The sequence below is a fragment of the Meriones unguiculatus genome, chromosome 3, assembly GCF_030254825.1.
Source record: "Meriones unguiculatus strain TT.TT164.6M chromosome 3, Bangor_MerUng_6.1, whole genome shotgun sequence".
Taxonomy (NCBI): Eukaryota; Metazoa; Chordata; class Mammalia; order Rodentia; family Muridae; genus Meriones; species Meriones unguiculatus.
In genome coordinates, this window is record NC_083351.1 from 104,735,901 (window position 1) to 104,757,659 (window position 21,759).

The 21,759-nt window shown below is 39.4% G+C and overlaps 1 protein-coding gene across 1 annotated transcript in view; it reads left to right on the top strand.

Moving 5' to 3' along the window:
- Positions 1–21,759, top strand: part of Fbxl7 (F-box and leucine rich repeat protein 7) — a 379,632-nt gene that overhangs the window by 352,126 nt on the left and 5,747 nt on the right. The window contains exon 3 of the mRNA XM_060380410.1: positions 16,786–17,397. Within this exon, the coding sequence (XP_060236393.1) occupies positions 16,786–17,397 (612 nt within the window). The remainder of the gene's footprint in view (positions 1–16,785; positions 17,398–21,759) is intronic.

Consider the following 21,759-nt stretch of genomic DNA (forward strand, 5'->3'; position numbering starts at 1 on the left):
AGAAATTTGTCACTGTGGATTTCTTATAAAAAAGAAAGCAACATATAAAAACAAACCACCAGGGAGGACTCTAGCCTCATCCAAGGGGATGCTGCAGCTCGCCGTGCATGTTTCCAATAAAATAAACGAAAGAATAGCACCAAAGACTCAGGTACTATTGACTGGATGAAATGGAAAGGCTTTGATTTGAAGATAAAGAAAACCTACTGTAATTGTCCATGATGTTTATGAGCACAGGCACCTGTTGGCCTCATTTATAGAGCTCTAATTTACTGAAAGCCAGTTTTGCCTCCTGTTCTGAGAATAAATTTGATGAATAACTTGTAACAACTATCTAACTGAAAACAGGACTCTTTAGAGATAGAAATCTTTGGATTTTTACTGAAATGCAAATTCTTCAGAAAAGTACTAACTAAAAACCTATTTGGTTTCCAGAACACACATAGAGATTTTTGCTTTGATTTTACCTTTTTTTTAATTTTTGAGATTATAATTACAATTATAATTATAATTATTTTCTCATTCCCTTTACTTCCATGAAATCTCTTCATGTACCTTTTGTCTCATATCCATGGTCTTTTTAATTATTGGTTTTGTGTATGTATTTCAGATATTTATTTATATATAATATATATTCCTAAATATGCAAATACATGCTGCTCAATTCATTACTATAGAGAGAGAGCTACATAGATATACATATATAGATATAGATGTTTTCAGGCCTGGCCATTTAGTTTTGGATAATTAGTTGGTGTGTTCTTCCCTCAGGAACACTATTTCTCTTGCCCTCACTTTTCCTTAGTTTCCTGTTGTTCTTTTTCTAGATTTGAGGTTTTGTGAGCTTTCCCCCATCTGTGTTAGCTTGTTTGCTGGTGTCATCCTTGTATAGGTCATGCTTAGGCAGGCATGTTGGTGTGACTTCCTAGGTGTAGCTTCTGACATTCCTAGGAGACACAATCTCTGAGCAAACTACCTGTTTTTCTGACCCTTACATTCTTTCTACTTTCTCTTAATCAACATTTCCTGATCCTTAGGTTCAGGAGTTGTGTTGTAGAGGTATGAGTTGGGTCTGGGCTTGACAACTTGGCATTTTACTAATTGTAGTTGTCTGTAATTATTTACATCTGCTGCAAAAAAAAAAAAGTTTCCTTGATGAGGGGTAAAGATCACACTTCTCTGTGGTTATAAGGACAAATATTTAGAATATAAAGTTCAGGGATTATACTGGTTTAGTATAGCAGTGGTTGTATCATCTCCTCCAAGACCCATGATTTCAATAGTGGTGCACATGATATAACCAGAAGCTCTCCAATTGGACCTAAGAGCTACTCAGCAAGAGGGAAATGATGCCTAGCACTGAAAACCTAGCCAAACTAGAGCTAGAAAATTAAAAAAAAAATTAAGTAGAGATTTTTAGGTATCATTCTGGGATTAGATTCTTCAGTGTTTACTCCAATTCTAAGTATTCTATATTCTACCACAGTCGTTGAATACATCAGCATATTCAATCTGCCATAACACAGATACCACGGATGGCGAAGTTCATGTACAGCATACAGTAATGCTTGAAATCCGTAAAAACGTTCAGATTCTAGTGAAGACACAATGTCTGGTTCAGGGATATTTGTTTTCTCACATGTCCTCTCATGTTGGAAGGGGAAAAAAGTGTCCTCTGGAATCTCTCTTAGAAGAGCAATATCTTCATATATTATGACTCTACTGTTTGAGTAGAGTCTTTTTTTAAGACCCATTTCTAAATAACATCATTTGAACATTAGGTTTGAACATTTTCTTAGGATCTGAACATTCAATCTATTGAGCTTAATAGTTCTGCAGGAGTCAAATAATCTCTTCTTGTTATTGTGAGTTTTAAAATTAAGCTGTACTCTACTTACAAGTGTCATTGTAAATCACAACACATTAGAGTAAATAAAATGGCATATATATTTTTTAATTACATGAGAATTTTCAGCCTTCTGCATGAGATGTGGGCCTTTATAAGTCTCCTCCTTCATACCTAGCACAAGGCACTCAGTATTCACAAGTGAATGTAAAATAATTGGATTTTTAATCTCAACTAATTTTGTGTATGATTGTCAACTAATCTCAACTAATCTGTGTGTGATTGGCTATTTTACTGCAAATTGTACACGCTTATTTTTTTCAAGTTAATATCTATTTTAGAATGCAAATGCCCAAGGAATTTAACTGCATCCCTCAATAATTAACTTGCTCTGTCCAGGCCATCTAAGGTGATGTGGTGAAATTAGGGACAGAAACTTTGTTTGACTAAAATTCATAAACTCCACTCTAATAACTCATCGCTCCATATCTGTACTGCATTAAATAGGAATATCCCTCATAGACTCATGTGTTTGAATGTTTGGAATATAGGAAATAGCATGATTAGGAAGTGTGGCCTTGTTGGAGGAAGTGTGGAGAGGCAGGCTTTGAGGTCATATATACTCAAGCTATGCCCAGTGTGATACAGTCTCTTTCTGCTGCCTGAAGATAAAGGTGTAGAAATCTCCACTCCTTCTCCAGCACCATGTCTGCCTGCATGCTACCATATTTCCTACCATGAAAATAATGGACTGTCCCTTTGAAACTGTAAACCAGACCCAAATTAAATGTTTTCCTTTATAAGACTTGCTGTGGTCATAGTGTTTCTTCACAGTAAGTAATAGAAGCCCTAACTGAGGTAATGTCTTAAGTAATTTTCTAAAAAAGATAGGCACCTTATAGCTACCTTTAAACTTGTTCCTATTCATCTTTTTGTACCTTCAAAGTACACAGGAACAATTTTATATTGGCTGTATTGCTTCCCTGTAGCTGTGTTCTTTCTTTCCTTATAATAGATATTTATTATTTTTTTTGAATTGCATGTTTTTTATTTTTTTATTAATTACACTTTATTCACTTTGTATCCCCCCATAAGCCCCTTCCTCCTCCCCTCACAATGCCACCCTCCCTCCCCCTTCTTCACACATGCCCTTCTCCAAGTCCACTGATAGGGGAGGTCCTCCTCTCCTTCCTTCTGATCTTAGTCTATCAGATCTCATCAGGAGTGGCTGCATTGTCATCTTCTGTGGCCTGGTAAGGCTGCTCCCCCCTCAGGGGGAGGTGATCAAAGAGCAGGCCAATCACTTCATGTCAGAGGCAGTCCCTCTTCCCATTACTATGTAACCCACTTGGACACTGAACTGCCATGGGCTACATCTGTGCAGGGGTTCTAGGTTATCTCCATGCCTGGTACTTGGTTGGAGTATGAGTCTCTGGGAAGACCCCTGTGTTCAAATTTTCTGGTTCTGTTGCTCTCCTTGTGGAGTTCCTGTCCTCTCCAGATCTTACTATTTCCCACTTCTTACATAAGATTCCATGCACTCTGCCCAACAGTTGGCCATAAGTCTCAACGTCTGCTTTGTTAGTCTGCAGGGCAGAGCCTTTCAGAGGTCCTCTGTGGCAGGTTCCTAGATTGTTTCCTGTTTTCTTCTTCTTCTGATGTCCATCCTCTTTGCCTTTCAGAATGGGGGTTGAGCGTTTTAGTCAGGCTCCTCTCTCTTGATTAGTTTCTTTAGGTGTACAGATTTTAGTAGGTTTATCCTATGTTATATGTTTATATGAGTGAGTATATACCATGTGTGTCTTTCTGCTTCTGGGACAACTCACTCAGGATGATCCTTTCCAGGTCCCACCATTTACCTGCAAAAGATATTTATTATTTGGGACAGAACATGTTGTCTAAAGCTATGAAACCATCATTTCAGGTACCAATACCACCAACACATGAAACTCAAACATCTCCTCGAGACAAAGTGCCCAATATCACATCTGTATCCGTGTAGTTATTACCTAAATGAGATGATGCTCTGAACCAGCACAGTCTTGAACACTGATTTCCATTATACTGACAAACAGCAACTGATTCAGAGGTGAAGAATAAATGAGCTGCTTTGGTTAAATAAATTACTAAATAATTAAATTCTAAACAAAAATAAAATGTCGTAATAAAACTCATTTTCTGTGCAGTTACTATGTACTAGTAATAAGTAGTGGGTAAAACAGAATGGTTTTGCTTTTTCTCTAAGCTTATTAATGTAGACAAAATCTCTCCTGATTTCTGACTGTTGTCATGTGAGTAGGCGATGCCTTAAGGCAGAGTGCAGGAAAAGGAGTAGATGGACTGGAAATCCCCTACAAATTCATTCATATGCTCAGACTCCTACTCAAACCATGATTCATGGTATAGTACCAAACCACAACCTCTTAGAAAGAGCTAGAACTAGAAAGAACTCCAACTAAAGGAAAACATGCAATGTTATAAAATACGGTAATGCGTTTAAAAGGTAACAAAATGCAGAAATTTTCCAGAAATGTAATCTTAAATGCTATGTCTACCATATCAAGTATATAACATTTTACCCTTCTTAGCCTATACCTGAAGCATTTTAAAGTTAATATCCTGATTAAGTGATAAGATTTAAACAGTGGTTATCACCATTTGTATAATTAAGAAATTTTCTTATTTTTCAGGTTTGACCCAAATGTTGTTGCTATATGAATAATAATAAATATAAGCTTTAAAATACTTTTCTAAGGAGAAACATGATGCTGAAACCATAGACTGATGGGAAATGGTTTCAATGGTAGATTAAACATCCCTATCACACACTTATGTGTAGGCCATAGTTGCTATGGAAGGAAATCCCTGGGATATTTCTGTTTGCTTGAATTTTACTCTGTAACACGATATCTGTGTTTCCCAAAGATTATTAACACCTTAACCTTAGAACATCCTAAAAATAAGAAAAGAAAAATATAAGTTTTGGAAACTGAGATGGTCAATTGGAAACTGGGCCCACATTCAGCAAAGTTCTGACCCCACTAATGCAAAGATGCATTGGGAAGCCAGTCCTTGTTTTGGTTAGCCCTGAGTCTATTCTTAAAGAAAGCTTAGCCTAGCCAGTGCTCTGGGATCTGTGAAAAAGTAGTTATAACTTTGACTGTATTCAGCCCACCAAAGCCCCCATGTAAAGTGTATCCTGGTTCAGCATAAGATGAACCCCTCCCTCACCACAGATCCACACGGCCACAAAGAGATAGATACCTGGGAGATAAAACAGTACTTAAGTGTACTAAGTCCACTTAGTTATTTGCTAGTGTAGGAGAAATAAACTGTATTTCTATCTGATTGGATCACTTGTTTTCCTAAGCACTCACAAATATTAATATAAATATTTGGCATACATGTTTATATTTATATGACATGTAGAACAATGATGTGTATGTAGTAAATGTTTTCTATAAAAACTTGCATTAAAAGAAATTGCTGTACCAAACAACAGTGAGTGCATTTCAAGATGACTAAGGAAAATAGCGAATTTGCTGATATTTGGACATGTTCTCATTAATTATTGATCTTTTACATGGTCATAAGTGGAGTGGTGGTTTATCCTTTTCTCTCTCCAAAGTTAAAAGTGCCCGTTGTTCCTGCTCCACAAGGTTCTTTTGTTTTCTGCTGTGAATTCCAAAGTTGTAAGCATCTCTCCCTTCCTGTGTAAGTTTAATACGGTCTAGCCATTGTGCTTAAAAAAAAAATGGTCATGGGGTGTGTGCAGCTCTTCATAGAGTAAGTGAGGCCAAAGCATTGCCTGACAATAGAAAATGAAAAAATAGGCTGGGTTATTAAGTGCAACTTGAAGACTGAAAATTAGAACTCTAAGATTTTGCATGAGTCTTTGTGCTGCATCCTTAGAAAAACAAGTGCTGATTCCTTTAGCTAGTTTTGCAAAGTATCTGTAAGCTCTGAAACACAGGAAATAGAAAAATGCTGTCTCTCTCACTATCAAGAACATGCAATCGAGGACATGAATCAGTTTGTGAAAGAAAACAGAAGATCCCGTTCCATCTTAGGTAACTGAAGAACTAGAGAATAGCCTCTAGCAGGGCATGGTGGCGCACACCTTTAATCCCAGCACGAAGGGAAGAAGAGGCAGGTGAATTTTTGTGAGTTTGAGGCCAGCCCGGTCTACAAAGTGAATCCAGGACATCCAAGACTACCAGAGAAACCCTGTCTCAAAAAAACAAAAAGAAGAAAGAAGAAAAAGAGAGAGAGAGAAAGAGAAAGAAAGGAAGAAAGAAAGAAAGGCAAATAACCCTTAAATCTCTAAGCCAATGCAGAAGTGTCACACTTTTTTTAAAATCTCTGTGAGTCTTTGTGCATTGTTTTTATGAGAAGTAACTGTCAGTGTGGTAAGATTTGATAGCAGACATCAGGAAGAAAAAAAAATCACTAAGCATGTTGACTCTGATTCTTTGTGTGAGGAGCCCTGAGTGAAACCATTTTTGTGTGCACTTGTAATAAATGCAAGCAAAATAATAATATTAAACTAAATATGTGCACTGCATCAGCCTAAATTAAGTGGAGAGGCAAAGACAAAAGGTCGGCAGATGAAATGTTGATGAATCCCAGAGATGTGTTAGCTTCTTGGGTCTAAAGCATCTAGTTCCTGCTGTTAGTACCTGTCAATATTTCCAACTGCAGCCAGCAGGAAACTGCAAGGGATTTGTTTTTGGGCAAGTGAAGTAGATTTACTTTAATGTGTTAGTTGAACAACTTCTGGATGATTGTATTCAGGAAAGACTGGATGGCTAAGAGGTGGTGAAGACAATTCCTGGCTCAGTTGTACCTCACAGATGAAGCACTGTGTGAAGAGGGACAGGATGGAAGATAGATATGTTGGAGCTCAATGTAGCTCAATTATTTAACTTGGAAGTTCAACAGAATATCTGACTTAGTGTTAGATTAGAGATGGACGATTTAGCTGAAAGTGTACTAGTTAATTTGGAGGAATAGGCCTCGACTTAGAGATCATCAGCATATGCTTAGATAGGGGAGCCTGACTGTCTTCCCTAAGTACTATCTAGTATTCTTTAATGTCTGTACATAGCAGGCATTCAATAACAGCAGTGCAGAAAGAGTTGTATGTGTTATGGCTCATGTGTATTGAAAGGTTCTGCCTCACTTCCACCTGCCCTTCATCCCAGTCATTTGTCGCCTGCATTTTTTAAATTCTTTATTAATTACACTTTATTCACTTTGTATCCCCCCTGTGGTTCCCTCCCTCCTCCCGTCCCAATCCCTCCCTTCCTCCACCCTCTGCATGCATGCCCCTCCCCAAGTCCACTGATAGGGGAGGACTTCTTTTCCTTCCTTCTGATCCTAGTCAATCAGGTCTCATCAGGAGTGGCTGCATTGTCTTCTTCTGTGGCCTGGTAATGCTGCTTCCCCCTCAGGGGGAAGTAATTAAAGAGCAGGGCAATCAGTTCATGTCAGAGACAGTCCCTGTTCCTATTACAATGCATTTTTATGCTTACTTCCAGATCTGTTCCATCTGTGTCATATTACTGTGTTTTGTATTCAAGAAACTCTCTCGAAGAGCACTTTTCAAATTGTACAAAGTAGCTGCATGGCTACTAAACTCATGAAATGTGGCTACTGTGTTCAGGGAGCTCAGTTTTCAGTTACATGTGATACATTTGATGTTCAATGACTGATGGTTGTTATATCAGATTGAGCTGCTCAAGCAGGTACTTGGACAGGTGTCCTTAATATCCTAAAAAGACAGAGGAGCTGTCAGCTAGACATGGAGTTAGAGAGCGTATGGGCAAGAGGAGAGACTAGAAACTACTCAGAGACAGAGCAGCTCTGACAACAAGACTATAACTTTTAGGGTCATCAGTATTACATGATCCACCACAGAAGAGGGCCCGGAAATGGTTGCTGAGAAATACTTAAAAGCGAAAGCTAGAATAATGTTGCCCAAACATGGGAAATTTTTCAGAAAAGCATACACCATATCACAGATAATAACCCTTATTAAATAAACCACGAAAAAGGGCTTACACAATTCAAATTTGTAAAATAAAAGAAAGGCCATTGTGCTCTAGCCAAAGGCTGTGGTTTTAACTCCTTTTACCTCCACACATGAAAGACATTGTGAAAGTTTATGGAGGCAGGAGTAGGGAGTTTCCAAAGAGGTAAAAACTCCATGGAATCCAGACTGCGTCCCCAAAACAAACCCATAGCAAAAGGAACCAGAACATCTTTCCCATGACCTTACCAGCAGAGGTTCCGTGACTTCTAATGTCTCCACTAACAAATAAAATTACTTTGAGAAAAGTTGCTCAATTATGCAGAGAAATGAGTAGAGTTGTTTCCAGCTTTCAAAAGAGCAATTTATGACTCATGACGTTTTGATGATTTTTCCCTCATCATACAAACTTCATGTGGTAGAAAAAAATTTGGGAATTCATCTTTCACTCCAAAAATGACTCCTGAAGTTAAGACATTTACATTCTGCAGTAATAATTGTTGTTGAATCTGCCTACCACTTCTAGCATAATTCACTTAATGGTTTTTGATGTAAAATTAAATTATTATTTTGAAGCAATGTGGGATTGCATTATCTTATATGGAAAACTAAATAATTTTCCATAAATAGGTGATGATTTAAAAAAATAAAAGTGATTTCTAATGCATTCAACTACTGGGTTACTGTGTTTTATCTAAGAGGTGTGAACAAACATCTGTTCACCTTGGATAGGAAACAATGACAGAACAAGGAAAGGACTCTACTGAAGCCTGGCTTGTGGTACTCTTAATTTAAACAAGGCTGCTAACAAATGGGTATTGTGTGGGATAATTTACAAGAGCATGAGCCTTAAAGGCAGCTATACCTTTGAACCAGAACCCCAACCCTCCCTAGAACAAAGTATGCATCATCAGGGGAGCTGGAGGGGAACTTCATGTGCCTCATGCTCTCTCTCCTCTTCCACAAGGGAGTGGTAGTGACCTCAAGTTTCATGCAGGTAATCACAACTGCTCTAATGTCACCACAGCAGCAGCAATGTAGTGCCTAGAAGACTGAGTTCACCAATATGCCACCCCTTCTCCTCATTTAGGAAAAGAAAATGAACCACTATGCCACAGCAACAACTTATTTCCAACACTTGTATGTATAAAAAATGTATTTGTCTAAAGACTGCCATCTGTTGCAAAAGAAGCTTCCCTGATCAATGGCTGTTGTGTAAGTTTTCCTGGGGAGACATGATTGAGGATGCTACACATATGTCTACTTAACGTTCTACCTTACATGCAAAACATTCTTCTAGACAGACTGCACAGCCTCATGCCTTGTCACTGATACTCAGGGCAATACAACTGCTGCCATATTACATATATGCTTACATTCAGGGACTAGGATACATTCTCTAGTTTTTCAGTCATGTGTGAGGCATCTCCATACTCATATATCAAACCTCATTCATCAGTGAAGTGCCTTATCCATAGTAAATAAAGACACAGTCCTAGCAGGATTTCCCCTGAAGATTCTTCACCACGACTTTCTCCATGGAGGGACAGCGCAGGCTTATTTGCCTAGTCACCAGAGTGGCAGTAGTAGAGTATTACAGTATTTCTCCTGGGGACACACAGATACAAAAATCTATTCACAAAGTACAGCACCAGTGAAAAGCCAAAGAAATGATTCTGTGTAAGTCTGTCTTGGTGAACAAATGAGTTCAACTGGACTCCTCATTACAGGAGGATAGGTGAGTGCTTATTTATAGGATTCCAATCTTGTAAGGGTCTCATATACATGATCACAATTACTCTGATTCCAGGATGACAACATCCATGTCTTCCCTCCAGGACAGAGTTCCAGAGCAAACTACAAAAAATTATTACGTACAGTTTTTATGAAACCTTAGCTAACTATTTCTGCCTGTTAGGGACTTTGAAGCTGAGGCCCGATTTCCTTTTGTGAAGAAGGGGAATCAGCAGTCTAAAGAGATTGTATAATCATCTTGGATTATGTGTGTTTGAGTAGGTTATTGGGGGTTTAATGAAGCACCCCCTGTGAGTTTGAATACTTGTGTTCTGGAAGACGGTGCTGTTCTGAAAGTAGAAGAATAAGAAGGTGGGGCCCCTTGAGGAGGTCAGTCACAGGAGGTACACGCTGGGGTTTTTCAGCATTTCCTGTTCTCACTGTGTTTCCTCTTCAAAGATGTGAGTGAGCTGAACTGCACAAGCCTGCCATGACGGAGCTGCCTGTGTGCACATCCTATATGCCCACGATGTACTGTATCCCCTCAAACTGGAAGCCTAAATAAATACTTCCTCCTTCACTTCCGGTCAGTTCTTTGATCACAGCAAAAGGAACAGTAGCTAATAAATCTTTTGAGAAAGGGGAGCTTCTAACAGCAGAGGTACTGTCTCAGGAATGACGTCTTCATTCTTCCCATTAAGGAATAGCTTAAAGCCATTCTACTCTGCCAATTTACATGCAGGAAAAATACAGATGCTGGAAGTCATTATTTAAACACAAAGTCAAGCAAAAAAAAATTAATAATAATAAAAGCTGTGAATTATGATCAGACTTGGTTTGTTAGGCAATCTGAATTTTCTTTGAGCATCACATTCCTAAATGGTTTTTTTCGGGTACATATGTTTTGAAGGCAAGGTCCAAAGATGTGAATCTGTACATTTCACTGATTTTATTTATGGGTTAAAGAGCAACTGCCACTTACATACCTCTACAGCAATGTGAATATTCCTTTCTAGAATAGCAGAAGGCAAAGGAGAATGAGTCAGAGTCAGATGCTGCATAGCATTGGGAAAACAAAGTTCCAACATAAATGAAGAGCTTTATATTAAAATAGGCCTTACACACACCAGCATGAGAAAAGTCTTATTATTTTCTTTGAGATTTCATTAAGCCAGTTACCATAGAGCTATCCGTGTGAGGCTGGTCCGTGTGACTGGCAAAGCAGGTGCTTTCTTCCGGACAAGACTTTAACAGCATTCATTTGATTCTGCAGGTACCACCTTCTGATAGCAGTCCCAACAAGAACTCTTAAATCCTGAAGTTAACTCCCTCCATATGAAATGCAAGTGTAACCTTCCATGTATAAATTGCTACTTTATAGCAGCCAGTGCCTAAAGTGGGTTCTAGGTTGTCTGTATGATCTGAACCACATTAGAAGAAAAAAAATGTTAAATAAAACAAGGAGATAAGTGATTGCTCAGAGTGTATTTTTTTTCACTAACTAGGCTTTACAGATCTGTTTTCTTAAAGCTCAAGTTTAAGATAAGAAAGGAACCCTTGTTTTTTATGGCAGTAGTTCTTGAGGAGAAAGCTGAGTTGTAATGGAAAGCATCTTACACCAAAGATTTGGTCACCAGAGGGACAGAAGACAAGGGTAGGGTTGTAAACTTTGAGTTTGAATGCCCAGAGTCATGTAAATAGAATTCCTATGGTGTAAACAGCAGTGGTTTGAAAATGAAAACTACAAAAATATGCAGCTAGCTAGTTAGAAGAATATGCAACTAACAAGCATGTGTGTAAAAGATGCTTTGAATATTTTGATATTGTACTGATTGGCAACATTGTAAAATTTTCAGATCTTCTGAAACTATGGAAAAGAAAGATACCCCCAGCAAAATGAAATTATATTCTTTATATATTCAAAGTAACTAAAAACTACTTTAAAAGATATTTTCCTATACCAATTATGTACTTGAAAGTAATTTAAATAATTAATAAAGCCAGGATTTCTTTAAAGAACCTACGATCTCTTATTTTAGTGCACAGATGACTATATCTACATTCATAAAGTGCAATTATGTTTATTGACCATTGTGTGTCAAAATCTGCATTCGTTTTTTACAAAAATACAAAAATGATGATTAAAATAGTTTAACATAATTTTTTCTCTGTTAGATTCTACTCATTGTTTTTATGTTGTATGACAGCTCCATTTTTTTTTTCAAGACTTGGACAAACTTATCTGTTCTATATCATGTTCTTTAGGGGAAGTTGGGACTATCTTCCATATAGTCATTTGTCTGTTTGCCTCCCCAAAGCATCACAAGAAATTGCAGACAACTGAGTGTGTGCTGTGGAGACCTCTAATGGGCCAAGGGAAATCTTGGTTTATAGTCCAGTCAGATGCCGCCATTCCCTCGCTGTACCTCAACTGGGCATGAGAAGTGGTGTGTGTTAAATCACTCATTGAAAAAAAGGTCACTCCTGCCCGTAGCTGTGTAACACAAGAATCTGCAACAGCACAGTTTATTGCATTGAATTATGTAAATGCTTACCCCTTCCTCTACCCTGCCTTCACTAGCTACAATATTTCTTGTAATCCATTGTGCATTCCTGATGATACCAATCTATTTTCTCCATCCTTTGGCTATATCCACCTTCCCAGTGTCCTTAGGAGACTGGCCACAAAATCCACATTTTATTGCAAGAATATACCATTTCGCACTTTCATCTCCTGTTCGGCTTTCATGACACCTGGCTAATTCTCATTTCTACCTTTCCTGTGGTCTTATATGTTTATAACTGACAATATATCCTCTGATTCTTTTTTAATGTGTGTATGTTTATGATACATGAGCGTATATGTGTATGTGCATGTTTGTGTCCATCAGCGTAGACATACTAGTACAATAATTCATGGACAGAAGTCAGAGGAAAAGCTTGGATGTCAGTTTTAACATCTCACCATGTTTGCAATAGTGTCTCTTGCTACTATGGTGTGCAGAAAATTATCTGGCTGGCAAGCTTCCACGGATGCTCCTGTCTCTACCTCCCATCTCCCAAGAAGAGTGCAGCAATTATAGATGTGTGCTGCTCTGTTCAGGTTTATGTGATTTCTGGGTATCCAGACTCAGGTCATCATACTTTGACTGCAAGTTATTTTATCCACTATGCTTTCTCTCAGACCATTATTTCCAGTTCTCATCTTTGACACTAACCAGATGTTTTCCTTTTGCAGACATATCAGCTTTTCTCTGTTACATTTCTCTGTCCACCCACCCTTCTACAAAGTTCACTCTCCCTCACACATCACTCAACAGTAGATCTGCATCCCGAGGAGCACATCAGTAGACAGTTTTACTCTTGTGAGAACAGCACACAGAAGTCATGCAAATGAAGAAGGATACAGTTAACAAACCAACATAAAGTAATGTGGCCACTGTCATATGCCATCCATATTTGAACCAAATGTCATTATTTGGTACATTTAATTTGCCTTTAACAGATTCTGTTACCAATTTATAGACTTATTTATGTATAAACAAACTGTGGTTGAAGAGTGTCTGCTGGAAGAGAAGTAGCCTCAGTAGATTTTAAAGCACCATGAGCCTTTGTAGAAACTCTGGAGTGTGCTATGTTGTGAAAATGCAATCTTAGGGGTTTACAGGCTTCCTTTACTCATATATTTTCCTCGAATAATATCAAGAATATTTTGCTTATAACAATTCTAAATTTTTTATTATTCTATTTTGAGTGTGGAGGCATTTTTGCCTGCATGTATGTCTGTGTGCTGCATGCCTGATGGGTGACTGCTAAGTCCAGAAGATCCCCTGAGAATGGAGTTACAGAATGTTGTAATATACCATGTGGGTGCCAGGAATTGAGCAGCAAGTGCCCTTAACCACTGAACCATCTCTCCAACTCCCATAAACTGGAATGTAAGAACAACTGGTGCTGGTAATGACTGATTGGGTACCAAATAGAAGCATTTGGTACCATATATCTGGTTTGATACTTTTTTTTGCAAATCCTATTTTCCCTTTTCAAAGCACTCCATAACAGTGTGTACTTAATTCCTCATACCATCCACAAATGTCCTCATCTCACTGATGGGAAAGGCAAGGAAAGTTAAAGTGTGATGGCTAGTTTTTATATAAATAAATTCAAAAGCCTACCCAATAGTATGATAACCATTAACATCCTGTCAGAGTTGTAGTAAATTGTTCTTTCGTCCAGTACATATTTCTTTCCTGCTAAAATAAACTGTGGGCTTTTGCTTCAACGTGGCAAATAAGTTCACGTCTGCAGAGTCTAAATTCACATGTACTTAGCTCTCTTCAGTTGCTTCTGTCACAGTGTTAGAAGGCAGGTGGAGGTGGTGTAGCTTTCTTCCATCTTTGTCCTCTTCGTGCTGCTTCATCTTGGTGCTACTCTTGAGTGAGTTTGGTATCTTGGCAAAGAGGTCCTTGTTTCTACTCTAACTTGAAAAAGTCAGAAGCTAGTACCAATGCCAGTTACTGCTAAGCCCCAAAGTTTCGAGGGAAAGAAAAATTAGAGAGTGGTTGGTGTTTCTGCATTCTCCGGTGCACATGATGAGTGCTGCCTGAGACATAGGTTCCCGTTTGAAACAGAAGTCATAATCTATTTTTCCAGTGTACCAACACAGTGTGGTATCTGATACCTCTGTGAGTCATCTGTTTGTATAAGCCATATCTAGTATCAGCAAGTAGTTCTTCAACACATGGTCTAGCAAGCGTACTTATAATCAAATATATTTCTAGAAACAAGTATAGATAGTCACCTTTTAAATTTAATAAGTGAATTTTATATGTGTGGAACAATATCAAGAAAGGTATTTTATGCTATCTTATAGGTATGTACATCTTAAGCATAGATCATCATTTTATTGTTTTGTAATTATCGGGCACTATTTATTCCATTATGATTATATCCTTTCAAAAGTTCTCAAAGGATTATACTCCCATTGTAAAGTCAGCTTGAAGGACCCAGAAAATCTTGCTTTGTGCTCCTGATAAAACAGATATGAGCTTTCTTGGAACAGGTCTTTCACTGCACACACATACACACACACACACACACACACACACACACACACACACTTGTGAACATGAAGAACTGTTAACTTACTTCTCGAATTCCTGTGGATAAACCCTAGATAGAATGGCAAGGGGAGCTATCCCAATTTTCCCATCCCAGAATATTCCTCAAAGTTGTGGGAGGCTGCCATTTCTTTCTGGGTATCGAGTTCTATAATGCTCAGGTGTGCTTGCAAACAGAGAAAAAAGAAAATGACTGAAATATTCATTAAAGGCACAGCTGTGCTAAGCAATTTGGATATGTTCATATTATCCCCCTGAGGGCTAAGGTATGAGAGTGAAGAAAAGTGAAGCAGGTAAAGACGACTCTTGTAAAAGTCATCTGTTCCCCTCCACTACACGTGGGGTGGGTCTATCTTAGGCTTCAGGGCCTCCCTGCACAGTGTTCCACATGGCGCTCTTAAACATCTCCTCCAAAATGAATGGAACAGGCAGGCACGAGAGACGTTTCAGAGCCTTCACAGCTTATTAAACCTCAGTGTGGAAAGCCTAAAACTGTCCCTCCTTACTGGCCCAAATTAAGCTGTTCACCTTTGTAAGAAAAATATTGGCATCAGAGCTGATTCCTTAAGAAAGTGCGCTACATGTATTAATATTATGGTAAGTTGGAGGTGGTTTTCAGATCCATAATTGACTTTTATATGTAAAGTTTTCCTTAAAGACTTACTGTTTTTTTTGTTCCTGAATACACAAAAGACTTAAATCTTTAGAACTGTAGTGATAGGTGAAAATGACTGAGTCATAATTTAGTTAACTCTTTTATTTTCCAGGTTTAAAAAAAAATTGTATTTTAGAAATACATTTTCTCTGTGTCTCTTTGCCTCTTTCTCTACACACATAAACACATATGTGTGTGTCAGTTTATACATGCGTATTTATATAAAATATGTTGAGTGCATTATTTCCTTAATAGTCTTTATATAAAATAGATACTACTTAAGTGTGCTTGTAGGCAAGAGAATAGAATAAATTCTTGTATGTAGAAAAAGGAAATTGAACTGAGCATTCTCCTTGAGTAACGTGAAAAATCCTTTTCTTTTAGATTTTTCTTTAATTATGTGAATGTGTCATTGTGTGGGTTTGTGAATGTGAGTGCTGGGGCCCACAGCTATGTCAGGGGCCCCTGGAATTAGAGTTACAGGCTGTTGTGAGCCACCGACAACCAGTGCTGAGAACTGAACTCAGGTCCTCAGAAAGAACACAACATGCTCTTAACTGATGAGCTCTAGTCCTCTGAGCGTTTCTTAATCCCTCAAGGACTTAGAAGCTACATGTGTCCTCATCCAGTGAGCTCTCTGCTTTCAGGGAACAGAGGACAGCCTTTGTTGCTCAAATGCAGAGTAAATAAAGTTAGTTAGAAGAAAGAGTAAACTTTCATGGACTAGAGCCTGGCCAAACACAAACTCTGATGGCTTCTGTACTCAGAACCCAAGAGCCTGTGTGTCCAGGGCAAGTGAGTGCAAGGAGCACATGCTTTTTACATCCATGATCTAGTCTCTCTTTTGACACACATTCCGCTCACTAGTAAAATACAGTGAAAAATCAACTACCTCTTCAATGCTTATTAGAAGTGAAAATCAGTTCTATTACTGATCAGGTTTCTCTCTAGAAACACTGCAGCCTTGAAGTTCCTCCTTTTATATCATCAGCACCAACGAAGGAAGGTGGGAGAATAGGGAGATGAAGGAATTCGCCCCTGGTCTCCACAGGGGCCTCTTCAACTGGTCTGTTTATGTGAGAGAAGATTGTGGCAGCTGTGCCTGTTCCCCTCTCTATTGTTTATGAGAGGTTTGGCATGACCTCAGTAGAGCTGAGCCTCTGAGATGAAAAGAAAGCCCAGGTCTGACAAGTGAATGTTGCAGGTTTTTTTGCCCTGGTGTGAAGCACTAGTGTTAGAAGCTTCAGAGAAGGGTGGTGCTTGCTGCCTGTGCCTCTGAGGGCCAGGAATGAAGTCCATCCAGAAGTGTGACCATTGCCCCCATGTGTGGCTTCTCCTTCCAGCACAAGTTTGTAGAAATGTCCTCATTCTTATCCCTTTGTCCTCTGTCCTTTGACAGATTCTGACTTGAGCATGCGTACACTGAGCACGCCCAGCCCAGCCTTGATATGTCCACCGACTTTGCCAGGATTTCAGAATGGAAAGGGCTCGTCCACATCTTCATCCTCCATCACCGGAGAGACGGTGGCTATGGTTCATTCCCCACCCCCGACCCGCCTCACTCACCCACTCATTCGACTCGCCTCCAGACCCCAGAAAGAACAAGCCAGCATAGACCGACTCCCAGACCACTCCATGGTGCAGATCTTCTCCTTCCTGCCCACCAACCAGCTGTGCCGCTGTGCACGAGTGTGCCGCCGCTGGTACAACCTGGCCTGGGATCCGCGCCTCTGGAGGACTATCCGCCTCACGGGCGAGACCATCAATGTGGACCGTGCCCTGAAAGTGCTGACCCGCAGGCTTTGCCAGGACACCCCCAATGTGTGCCTCATGCTGGAGACTGTGATTGTCAGTGGCTGCCGGAGGCTCACAGACCGAGGACTTTATACCATTGCACAGTGCTGTCCAGAACTGAGGCGCCTGGAAGTCTCAGGATGTTACAATATCTCCAACGAGGCCGTCTTTGATGTGGTGTCCCTCTGCCCCAACCTGGAACACCTGGATGTGTCAGGTAAATAGAAACTGACTCAAAACCTGGGCCTTCCTACTGTACCACCTCAGAGTATTGGAGACATTGCTACACATATAGGGTTCCCTTCTCTTATTAGTATTTTTTGTTTTGTAAATTATGTGTACATGTGCATCTGTGTATAGGTATATTTGGGTGACTGCAGGTGCCCACAGTGTCCACAGGGAGGGCATTACATCCTCTGGAGCTGGAGTTAAAGGTGTTGAAGGCTGTCCATCATGGGTGCTGGGATCTGAACTCAGGGCCTCTGGAAGAGCAGTGTGTGCTCTTAACCACTCAGCCATCTCCAGCCCCCAGGGTCTCCTTGCCAGGGATATACAGTGCATGGTAGAGGCCAACCAACAACTGGCCAGAATCTCATTTATGGATTCATAACCCCGAAGACCAGAAGTAGCCTTAACATCTGCTTCTTGAAGGAACTATGAGCACCTTGGTCCTGACAGGTTGGGTCAGTTTGCTTTAAATGTGCCTTTATACTCCAGAATAACCATGCATCCTGGGAAACAAATTTCCCATTAAGGCAAATAGAAGGAAATAGCTCATTGAACAAGTAGTTCAGAAACTAGCCTGTTGTGTTTGTTATGAGCTAATAGAGCCTGTGAGCCATGGCAAGGCCACAGCACTGCCCCATAATGCCACACGCTGAACTGACAGTCCACCACGGGGAATAAGACTCTGGCCTGGGAGCTGTGCTCACAAGGGCTTGCCTTCTCCCAAACAATGGGGAAGTCTGTCATGGTCAAGGATGCCCGCCATACTCCTTTCCTTGGGGTTAAATTTACAGCTCTTTTAAAGCATGTGCTCAGTTACACAGCACAAGGACAGGGTCCATTGAATCTAACTTTTCATTCTTTCAAAAATGGAAGGAAATCCCAGTGTAATTGCTTTACTTAAAAGTCTCTCTTAGGCAGGAAGAATTAAAGCCCAGAGTCAAACTTTGGCGCCAGACGGGGACCCAGCCTAAATAGCAGCCCTCTCCCCACCTCCTTTTTAAATCTCATCTGCTATACAGTCAAAAGATGAACATTCAAGAGGCTGACATGTGTAAGATATGTCAGAGAAGCATGAGCCGTGACCTCAGGAATGGCTGGGGAAGGGTTGAGAAGTAAGACCCATTGTGTCAGGCAAATAAATAGAATTTGGGATTTATAAGAATCTGGGGTAAATGATGCCCTTAAAAAAAAAAAAAAAAAAACTGGAGGGAAAACAGCTCCAGCTTGTTCTGTCTTTCAGAAGCCAACATCTGAAAGTATTTCAGCTGACAGCCCATTATTTTTGCAGATTCTTTCCCTGGCTGGAAAGCTGCTTACTGCTCTTCTACTTGAGCTGGCTTCAGGACAAAGCCATCGTTACTGTATGTTCGATTAGTCATGAGCAGCCATGGGCAGACAGAAGTGGGAGACAAGGAGGCTTTCTTAAAGTCTCCCTCCAAGGAAGCCTGGAAAACGTGGAGTGTTGTGATGTGGTAGATGCCGACCTGTTTCAAAACTGAGATTTGGAGCAATTCACTCGACACTTAGAGCTAAGACTTGATGTGTTTTCTCTTCAGCTAAGAAATAAAATTGACAAACTCTTTACCAGTCTTGTCATCTGAACACTTTGTTGTATTTTCTCAGACTAGAAAATGACTTGATTAGAATTCCCAGCTTTGTTGAAGTCTGTTCCCATGTGTCCTTTCTAGAGAATGCAAGAAATCATGGTCCCTTTGAAGTTCTGAAATAGCTGAAGCTACCTTGGCTTTTTAGTAATGATATTATTGGTCTTTCTGACCGTAGTGAGCTTGCTGTACCACTGGACAAACCTTTACAACGTGCTCCTAGCTGTCATCTTCCTCAAGGTTATTTTTGGGCTTATAAATATTTGTATAGCTTCCTGACAGATTGCCAACACCACCAGAGATCTATACATCTATGCAGGAGAACAAGAGAAATCTATGGCTCACTAAATTAAGATGGAATTTCACATTTAGGTGGTAGAGATGGACTTGAAAGGGTTTCAGGTTGGACTTAAGGACAGCACCTGCTGAAAGTCCCCTCCATTTCTGGGCATGTTTGGAAATGGTTGTGCCAAAACAGAGAGACCAGAAGCTGTTTCACTACTCATTGCCCACCGGCCTTGGTTTTAAGCTGGCTTCAGACAGTGGCTAAAGCTTTAACGACAGCAAATTTGAATTTGAAAGGCTCATTTTCTGGTCCTCTAGTTCAAATCCTCTAGATGGCACGAAATTACCTGCCCCAAATTTAACAAGGTAGAGAGGCTCAGGTTTAATGTTACATTTTTCAAATCTCTGGTAATTACTATAACCATTTATAGCATCTTATCATTATCACAAATTATCTTTTGTTAGTATTTTAAACATAATTAGGGTATATTAAAACCAACTAATCTTCAAAACAAAATGTAATTGTTGCATGTAAAGTTATTTCAAATGGGCTCTCTCCAGCAGGCTCCCCGAGACCCACCCATTTCTCTCCCTAATCTTTTCTTGCTAATCAGCAGAATCCTATCTAGGCCATCCTAATTTCCAAGCACCCTAAGTCCAACTCATCTCCCCTTCCTGCCTGCCTGCAGGAGTACTTCATCAAATCTCATTCTCAGACTAAAAGGAAATATGTTTTTAATGTTTTTCATTAACTCATGTAAGACCCCAAATGAGTTGTCCTTCCAAGACTCAAATTCCCATTCTTCTACAAATTCCCATTCTTCTCAAATTCCCATTTCTTCTACAAAACTTCTCCAAACACAAAAGCACCTGTATATACAGTGATGCATGTCAACCTAGATTGGCTCCATGCTAGTCCTTTTTCTGCTCCCTCCCCAAACCTTCCCAACCACTCTCTTAAGAGACTTGCCATTTCCCAGGTGGAACCTCAGCACAGCCTTCCACACCAAATGTCTAATGAGCCAAGGATTTCCTCTTGCTGTCTTCATTTTGAACATAGTCAGCTAAAACATCACTTAATTTACATTCTGGTACTTGCATCTTTCTGGATCCCATTTTTTTTTCAAGTCATGAGCTATTTTTTGTTTTGTATATGGGCACAGATGAGGGAATTTTTATCTTGTATTTGAGGATCTTATAATTAAATAAAAACATGAGTTCAAAACCCTGAAATGCTTGTCTTGAAAGAGTAAAAGTTTCTGTTGGTTAATACACCAAGCAGTATTGTTGAAGCTGTAGAGTAGCTGAAAAATTAGGATAGCTTAGGTTTAGATGAGTTTATTGTGTTAAGTCATTGCATGTGCTTTGTTGAGAAACATGTAGCAAACACTCATTAAACAGCAACAATTGCTTCTTGTTGTATTGGTATCAACAAGCTTAGAAGTTACTGATTGGAAGTTCACTGATTGGACTATCTTGCATAATAGGGAAAGTGGAGATACCCTCCCTCAACCCCAAACCACCACACATATTAAAGAGATTAAATCATAATACAGAGAAAAATAGTGAAAACTGCCAGTAAGACTTATTAACAGTTGTTCGTCTTGGTGGAATAGTGTTCAACCCACCCTTTATTCTGCACTTTAAGGCATTCTCCCATGTTCTAGTCCCAGCCTCCCATTCCTTATTTTCCATTAAATTCTTCCCGAAACCCTAAGTTTCACCTCAGGAACATTCCTCACTCCTCCAGGTACTGAGTGATTTCCAGTCTCTCAAATGTGCCTTCCTTTGCTTCAGTCTCTGGACTTCCTATCTGTGTATGCAAGTCATTTCTCTTTGATGATCTTAAATACCGCTGCTTCAAAGAGATCATTGCCAGTGTCTGGGTGTTTGCCTCCTGAAGGCACATCTACTATAAATCCCTGGGTAACCCACAATTCTGTGGCACATCATAGTTTTTCTTACCTCCCTCTTGTCATTGAAGCTTGACAGTCATGAAAGTAGCCTGGGTGTGAACAGTCGTGAAACTAGCCTGGGTAGAGAAGGCACTTGAGGCACAGGCTTCATTCTGTAAAACTGAAATTTAAATAAATGATTTTTTAGGGTCCCTTCATGTCTTTAAAATAGGAATGCATGAACTATCCATTAATATTACTAAACCATGAAAAATTTATTTTCTTTCCAATACAAACTGAACAACTCCATAAGACTTAGAGATAGCCATAACATTAAATTTATTGATAGAAAGCAATACCAGCATATCAAAATCATTTACTGCAACTATACTGAACTAATATTTTCTTAAAATTGAAACTCATTTTAAGACATATTTTTGCCTAAATATTATGTCTTTCTAGCACACAAAAGATTTTGCTAGATATTAAGAATGTAGAAAGGAAACTAGAACCAAAATAGAGGAATAAAATTTATTATATAACAGAGTAAAACAAAAATGCGTTCAC